The 8,328-nt window shown below is 36.5% G+C and overlaps 2 protein-coding genes across 2 annotated transcripts in view; one reads left to right on the top strand and one right to left on the bottom strand.

Annotated features, from left to right (window-relative positions):
- The window catches only part of LOC110029395 (isoflavone 3'-hydroxylase-like), a 3,213-nt gene extending 2,087 nt beyond the window's left edge, over nucleotides 1–1,126 (top strand). Inside the window, exon 3 of the mRNA XM_020731671.1 lies at nucleotides 509–1,126. Coding sequence (XP_020587330.1) covers nucleotides 509–1,126 — 618 coding nt within the window. The remainder of the gene's footprint in view (nucleotides 1–508) is intronic.
- Nucleotides 1,127–6,632: 5,506 nt separating this feature from the next.
- Nucleotides 6,633–7,989, bottom strand: LOC110029396 (transcription factor bHLH113-like). The gene is made up of 5 exons (XM_020731673.1): nucleotides 7,750–7,989; nucleotides 7,564–7,683; nucleotides 7,412–7,477; nucleotides 7,210–7,275; nucleotides 6,633–7,042 (listed from the first exon to the last, which is right to left on the bottom strand). Exons 1-5 carry the CDS (start codon nucleotides 7,987–7,989, stop codon nucleotides 6,830–6,832), a joined length of 705 nt encoding a protein of 234 aa, XP_020587332.1. The 3' UTR covers nucleotides 6,633–6,829.
- Between the last annotated feature and the right edge of the window lie 339 nt (nucleotides 7,990–8,328).

Genomic DNA, 8,328 nt, shown 5'->3' on the forward strand with positions numbered 1-8,328 from the left:
TATATATATATGCATATATATATGCAAACTTATGGATTCATTAATTTGTTTTCAATGAAATAGATTTTATTTAAGATAATTGTAATTTGCTTAGTCGGTGTGATTAAGGGCATAGTATGTAAGGTGGGTAAAAAATTGTACATCATTATTATAATTCTATATCAGGGGCAAAGATGAAAATTTTCAAATAATTTATCAGTTTTCCTTTTTGAAAATGTAATATATAATTTCATGCTTAAGATTATGACACCTAGGTGCTACAAGTACAAATATCAATTAAACTTTGAGTGTTGGATATGTTTGTAAATAGAGAAGAAATGTGAGATATGTTTGTAAATTTCTGTTTTATGTTTGTAAATAGAGAAGAAATGTGAGATATGTTTGTAAATTTCTGTTTTATGTTTGTAAATAGAGAAGAAATGTGAGATATGTTTGTAAATTTCGGTTTTAAGTTTTTGTCTTGCAAACATAAATTGTACTTATTAACCATATCAATCATTTTGAACAGGCTTTAATTGCAGCTGGAACAGACACTACATCCGTGACCATGGAATGGGCGCTCTCTCTTCTCCTGAACCATCCCAACACATTAAAAAAGGTTAGAGATGAGATAGATTTTCACGTAGGACATGACCGTCTGATCACAGATTCAGATCTCCCTCATCTTCCCTACCTTCAAAACATAATCAAAGAAACTCTCAGACTATATCCAGCGGGTCCACTCTTACTCCCACACCATTCATCCGCAAACTGCACTGTAGAGGGTCGCCAAATTGCAAGCGGCACGATGCTGATAATAAATGTTTATGCGATTCAGAGAGATCCGAAGCTGTGGAAAGAGGCGGAGAGTTTCAGGCCTGAGAGGTTCGATGAAGAAGAAGTAGCAGAAGGTTTTAAGTTCTTTCCCTTCGGTTCGGGAAGAAGAAGGTGCCCGGGAGAAGGGATGGCGAACCGAGTGTTGGGCTTGACGCTTGGAGCTCTGGTTCAGTGTTTTGAGTGGGAGAGAGTTGGAGAAGAAATGATTGATTTGAGTGAAGGGGAGGGGCTTACGCTGCCAAAGTTGGTTCCTTTGGAGGTGAAGTATAAGCCTCGTGAGGCTATGGTGAATGTTCTATCACAGCTTTGATCAGCTGTCAACTCTTATGGCTAACTCTTGTGGTGTTTAAATAAATAATTAAATGTTTTGTTATGTTTAAGATCTTGGAATATTTTTATTTAAAAAAGAATAAATATATTCATATTTTTATAATCAGTGCAGTAAGAAACTTGTTGGGTTACGATTTGAGCTAGCTACAACATTTCATTCTATCATTCATATGAACATCTCATGATCTGCGTTATACCAACCGATATTTTTCTTATATAATTCAAAGACCAGATATTTGGCTTTGCTTCCTTTTTTGAGGTTCTTCATTTTATTTTTGAATAAAATTTCATAACTCATTTGTAAAACAATTGAAACATGAAGATATATTTATTATTCATTAATTTTTGCTTTCAAAAATTGTGGCAACTATATTTTAAGAAAAGTCCATGTAAAATATATACCATTAATTATGAATCTTAAAAGCAGATTACAATGGGAAAAAGTTTGACATGTCATCAAGAAAATTCTATTGATCACGCATGAATCTTGATGCATCTTCAGACCAGAGGTTTTAAGAAACAAAATGAGCAAAGATAATAGAACATTTGGAGTATGGGTAAAAATCTCACCACATCAATAGGGAGACTAACTAATCTTTAAATTGGACAAGCTTATCATATAATTAAACATCTTAATCAGACAAAACTAACGAGTAAAAAATCGTCAAATTATGATATCATTAAGGCGCTCAAATATTCCAAAAATATTATGTGATCATGAGGATCACTCTGAGCCATTCGATGATACATTGGGTGGTTTGAATTTAAGCAATATTTATGGCGAATGTCACTCAAAATCTATAAATAGGCTTCTACTCTCTTCATAAACGGGAAACTTGGACTTTGAGAAAAACGACGTGAGGGAGCTCTAAGCTCTTGAGGATTCCCAAGCTTCATTATCACCCAACTGCCATTGTTGTTATCATGTCGTCGTTTGGTTGCCACCGCCTCTACCACTAAACTGCTTTTGCTCAACTGTTCTCAATATTAGTTTCACCAAATCGTCACTGCCAGACTACAATCGTTCGATGGCCATCGCCACCATCAGACCACAATCTACTGGCTGCCACCGTAATTTTCAATACTGAATCACTATTGTCAGAACACGGTCATCCAGTCACCACTGTTGTTATTTTTTTTCGTATTTTTATCACTTCAATAGTTTTGAAGAAAGTCACTCAAAATCTATAGATATATTTCTACTCATAAAAAATGGGAAACTTGAATTTTGATAAGAATGACTCGAGGAAGCTCCAAGCTCTTGAGGATTCCCGAGCTTCATCATCCCCCAATTGGCATCATAGTTGTTGTATTGAAGTCTGGTTGCCACTGCCACTAGCACCAGGTCACTTTTGCTCGATTGTTCTCGCTGTCATTGTCACCAAATCGCCACTTCCGGACCACCATCGTTTAGTAGCCATCGCTCCACCAGCCCACAATCTCCTGGCTGCCGCGATAATTGTCACTACTAAATCACTTTTCTCAGCCCACTGTCATCTGGCCACCACTGTTGTTATTGTCGTCGGATTATTAACACTTAAATATTTATGAAGAAAATCACTCAAAAAATATAAATAGACTTATACTCTCTTCATAAACAAGAAACCTAGACCTTGAGAAGAATAAATCAAGGGAGCTCCAAGCTCTTAAGGATTCTCAAGCTTTATCATCACCCAACTACGATTGTTGTTGATGCAAGGCCATATTGTTGCCACTACCGCTACCACCATACCGCTTTCGCGTGACTGTTCTTGTATCACTATCACCAAATTGCCACTGTTTGACCACCATCAATCGGTGGCCATCGATACCACCAAGCCACAGTCTCATGTCCACCATCGTAATTGTCACTATTGAATCATCTTTGTCAAACAAGATTTGTCTCGTCACCAAATTTTGTTATTATCGTCGGATTGTTACCACTTAAATATTTATGAAGAATGTTACTCAAAATTTATAAGTAGACCTCCAATATCTTCATCAACGGAAAATCAGAGATCTAAACTCTTGAGGATTCCCGAGCTTCATCATTGCCTAACTGACATTATTGTTTCCTTGTTTTTGCTACCGCCACTCCCACCAGACCACTTTCGCTTAATTGTTTTCATTGTCACTGTCACCAAATTGTCATTGTCAGACCAACATTGTTCGGTGGTCATCCCTACCACCATGCCGGCCATCACTGCAATTGTCACAACTGAAATATTATTGTCAGATCACCATCATCTGGTCACTACTGTTGTTATTGTTTTAGGATTATTACCACTTAAATATTTATGAAGAATGTCACAAAAAATCTATAAATAGATCTTTACTCTCCTCATAAATGGAAACCTTGACTTTGAGAAGAATTACTCTAGGGAGCTTCAAGCTCATGAGGATCCTCGGGCTTCATCATCGCCCAATTGCCATCATCTTTGCCGTGTCGCCGTCTAGTTTTCGCCGCCGCTACCACTAGTTTGCTTATTTTCAATGGTTCTCGATGACACTGTCAATCGATCATTATTTGGTGGCAATCACTAACACCCAGCCACGGTCTTCTCGTAGTCACCGTAATTATCACTACTGAATCACCTTCATTAGGCCACCGTCATTTTGTCACCATGGTTGTTATTGTCATCAAATTATTACCACTTAATTACCACAACTATCAGACCACCATCACCTAGCTACCACATATGCTAGACCTCTGTTGATTTACCGCCTTTGTCAATGTTGATCCACCACGTCAAACCACCATCTCTTAACATTTACAACTGGCAAACCACTATCAATTTACAGTCTCTACCATTGTCAAACCACCGCTATTGGATCACTATTATCTGATCACCATTGACTGACATACAAGGTATGTAAGCACACACATTGCACAATTAAATATTATGACAAGTCACATTCTCAGGATGATCACAAATAAAATTTTGATAGGTTAATTACTAATCTTATTTCCTTAATTTTTGTTCAACCAATAAAAAAAAGTTTTACTTTCTAATCCTTCACTAAATTTTCTAGGATATTAATTATTCAAAATATATTCTAAATTTTAAAGAAGTGAGACATCATTTTTGAATTTATGGTTCATTAACATATCACATTAAAAATGAAAGTTGTATTATATAACAGATGATTGCCAATTAAGAGTTAGTATATCTTTTAATCTCTTTTGATAGCTTAAAAATTATAACCTTATTGATTAATTCATCATATTCCTATATGAATTAAAACCAAACGATTGCATTAAGTTCCACTCTTAAGGGATAGCAAGCATTAGCTGAGTAAATTTTTATCTCGATTATTACTTGTTGGTATATCTTACCGTAGCAACAAATAATTCTTCCAGTATCCTTTAATGCTAGACACGTTAAATTGAACATTGATCATACGAGCAACAAAATTAAGCATAAGAAGTATCAAATAATTCTAATTATAATAAAAAATAGCAAACTATTGTATTAAGTGAAACAAGTTGGCAACACCAAGAACTAGGAATAAAAGTAAAATTAAGTCTTCATAAAATAATAATTTCAAAATATACTTCCAACAAAGATAAAATAGAAGATGAATATAAGAGTAAGAAGATATGAAAAATATAAATGAAGTATAAAATTTTAGCTATGCGCTCTTACTCCACCAATAGCTTTCACCTCTCTCCCACTTGGGATTCTCAATCATACACATACACAACTAAACCCGCTCGCTCACTCTCCAAGGATGCATTTTGGGTGGCGGTGCAGTGGCAGTATGACGTCGCACTGCAGTTTTTTTTTGTTTGGCAAAACAACAGTTTGCTTACGTTCTCAAAAAGTTACAATTGAAACCGACATTTTCCCACCAAACCTAGCTACATGCAATGGCTGCTAGAAAACTACGTTCTAACTTTTTCAAATATATATATATATATATACTAGCCACAATAATCTTTTGAATATTTTTTTTCTTAAAGAACTTCACAGCTGTATCTTCGGATAATTTATGCTACCCCAATCGACTCTAAAAAATTCCTTCCAAATTGAATGACAAGGGGCATCGTGTCGTGTTTGGTCTTCAGCATCACAGCACTTCTATATTGGCATTACATCACTTCAATGTAGAACTGCAAAGCTTTAATGTGGCAACGCAGCTCTAAGGCATGTCATTTGGATCTTCTGATCCTTCTAACACCAAAAATCTTCAATATTTTCTCATGCATTGGGTCCCTCGTCATTCTTCATAGCATAGTAGCGCTGACTACCAAGGAGCTGTGACACTTCTTTATATTTTGTACTTCTTCTCCTTCTATGATTATTTTTTTGTCACAAAATAATATAATTAATAATGATAAATATGAATTTTGACAAGTAAATTATCAATAATTTATCTCACATATCTCATTGAATAGGCATCCCTGAAGGACCACTATTGATTGGTACCTACTATAGTAAATAGACCATAGTAAATAGACCACCGCCACTGCCAACATACTATCAACGCTCAACCACTGTCGTTGAACCACAAGAGCATGATTGTCAATGCCATTAAACCACCATCTATCAGCCACCATTGTCAAATCCCCATTGTCATTGCCTAATCGCTATCGACGACATTGTCATCTAATCTCCATCATTTAATCCCCACCCTTCACAATCGAGTTGTTGCTACATTTGTTATCAATCATCTAATAGAAATCAACTCTATAACCTTTATTCCAGTAATATTATATTCTCCTATTCAAAGACAGGCAAAATCTTATATCTCACATCCATATAAAAGAATCATTTTAATTAGTCTGCCCAATCCTAAAATTCTAGTCCTATGTTACTCTGTTTCTAGGTCCATATGATTCTAAAACGTTACCATATCACTTTGCCATTACAAATTATCTTGCATGCAATGCATTTAATGGCCATTGATGTAGCCCATTTTACATGATGGAAACAAAATTTGATAATAGCTCGCTCATCTTTGGCTCGAAATTTGATGAACCAATTTGAACAATGCCTCAACTAGATCAACTTTAGCTCATGCAGACCTCTATTTTTCATATGAAATGAAATCGCAATTTAGTTGTATTAATGCAATATTTAATATCTTATTTTGTGGGGAATTTACTTCAATTTTTGCTCTAAAAATTTTGCTGATGTATGTAAATCTACCAAAAAGCACTTTCTTGTGTTATTCTAGATGATAGAATGGAGAAGCTGATCTTATTTGGCTTATCTACTCTAATTATAGTACCCTTTTCAAACTAGATTCATATATTTAGACTTTATGCTTTGGACTGTTATATTTATTTTGAATATACTAATATAAATTATAAATAAAAACATTGCTTTATTCCTAATAAAGGGTCATTTAAACGTCTAAACATTCTTATTTACACACATAGCAATGAAATCTTTAATATCACATATCAAAATTCAAAAATGACACTATTAGGACTTCTTTTCATGCATAGACTTAAAGCACCAAAGTGCTATGCATGTAAATATGTAAGTTTAGGTGTGAGTTTGTAAATACATAAGATTTGCGTGCTAGGTATGTAAATATTCCAAAAAAGACCTTGTACATGTATAGAGCCAAAGCCATCCATGTCCTCTCCTCTTTGCTTCTGCAAGCTCAAGTGATGACAAAAAATTAAACAGAGAGAGAGAGATGGGCAAAAAGAGAGAGCAGGCCGATGGTTTAATATTAGCTAGTAAGAGGCTTAGGGCTTGGAGCTCGCCAGAGAGATGGCGGCGTTTCTCTCCATGTTGAGAGCACTGGTCTGTGCCCACATATCAGCGCTGTTGCTTTCCGCCATTATCACCGTTCTCGAGACAGGGACTAAACAGAGTCCTCTCTTCCTTAAATACCCTTCTCTCCAATCCGACTCCATTGCTGACTCTGGTTCTTCTTCCATGTATGCAGAGCTCAGCACCTGTCAATGAAAACAGTAACATGAAAGGAAAAAAAAGAGACTATTTGCTTTAAAAAGATTCACTTTTTTTTTAGAATGATTAAAAAACCAATATAAATGCACTCGTGCGATCAAGTTCTTAACAGTGCCAAGTGACTGGTGACTCGATACAGAGAGAGGAGCAAGACCTTTACTTGATCATGAAGAAACCTAATGTATCCAAAAGCTTCCTGAAGAACAGACGCCGTATCCGACTGAAATCAGAGAAAAACAAGTTGCAATTCATATGAACCGCTTCAAGTTATAATTTTTCCAATCTCTGTTCCTCCGAAGAAGAAAAAAAATTACATTTTTAATTCTTCGAATACGTGGGTGAAGAAAAACACCGACCTTGCCAATGGGAGAGACAAGCTGTTGCAGAGCTCTGACATGCGAGCCCAGCTTCTCTTTCCCCATCTAATGACAATCTCAACTCCTTATACAATAAGATACAATTCTATTTAATAGTAATGTATTATTAAAATTAAATTTCAGAAGCCCACCTGAGCAGTTCTGGAAACAGGTAAAGCGTCCACCTTTGTCTTCTTGCGCTTACTACAGGTGGACATGGAAGAACCAAACTTGGCACATCCTCCTCCCATTCCGATGGAGGGCACTGTTTTCTTCACTTTCCCATCAATCAAAATTAGCAAACTCTCGAGTTAAAGAGAAGAAGAAGATGAACATACCATTCTAGTTCTGGGCTTGCAGTTATGATCAACAGAAACTACCCCAGCATTGTCATCGTCTTCTTCTCCACCAAAACAGAGCATCTGAACTTTTGATGTTGAGGAAGAAACAGAGATAGAACGACTGGTAGGGAATAAAACAAAACCAACCTCCTCATTTTTCTCGTTTGCGTGTTCTCTGTCATCATCTTTCTCAATCAATAGCTCCATGAAACTGCCTTTAAAGCCATCGGCGTCCATAGATCGTCTTCCATTATCTCTAGCGATGCAACTTTCCATTTTTTAGCTGACAAGTCAATGGAGGATGGAGAACAGTAATCCCAGGCCAGCTCGCTTGCTTCGATGTTCTAAGGAGGGAACAGGGAGTGAAGTACGGCTACTTTCTCTTCGTCTTTATCGCTTCCGTCTCGGTGGTGCTAAAAATTGCGAATTTATCGAGGAGTGTTGTGAACGTTGATGAAGGAATTGATGGTCATGATCAACTTTGCCACCACGCTGCTGCTGGTGGGGACGGCTTGATGTAGCACGGAGATCTTCGCAGACTTTTTGCGGGGAGCCGACGGGACGGAAAGCCACTGT

The sequence above is a fragment of the Phalaenopsis equestris genome, unplaced genomic scaffold (genome assembly GCF_001263595.1).
Source record: "Phalaenopsis equestris unplaced genomic scaffold, ASM126359v1 Scaffold000570, whole genome shotgun sequence".
NCBI lineage: Eukaryota > Viridiplantae > Streptophyta > Magnoliopsida > Asparagales > Orchidaceae > Phalaenopsis > Phalaenopsis equestris.

Excerpts from the sequence above, each read along its gene's own strand:
- LOC110029396 (XM_020731673.1), bottom strand. The coding sequence starts at position 7,989 with ATGGACGCCGATGGCTTTAAAGGCAGTTTCATGGAGCTATTGATTGAG. Across the intron at positions 7,684-7,749 it reads GCAAGCCCAGAACTAGAATG|AAAACAGTGCCCTCCATCGG; the intron begins GTATGTTCATCT and ends GGGAAAGTGAAG. Across the intron at positions 7,478-7,563 it reads CTGTTTCCAGAACTGCTCAG|ATGGGGAAAGAGAAGCTGGG; the intron begins GTGGGCTTCTGA and ends GATTGTCATTAG.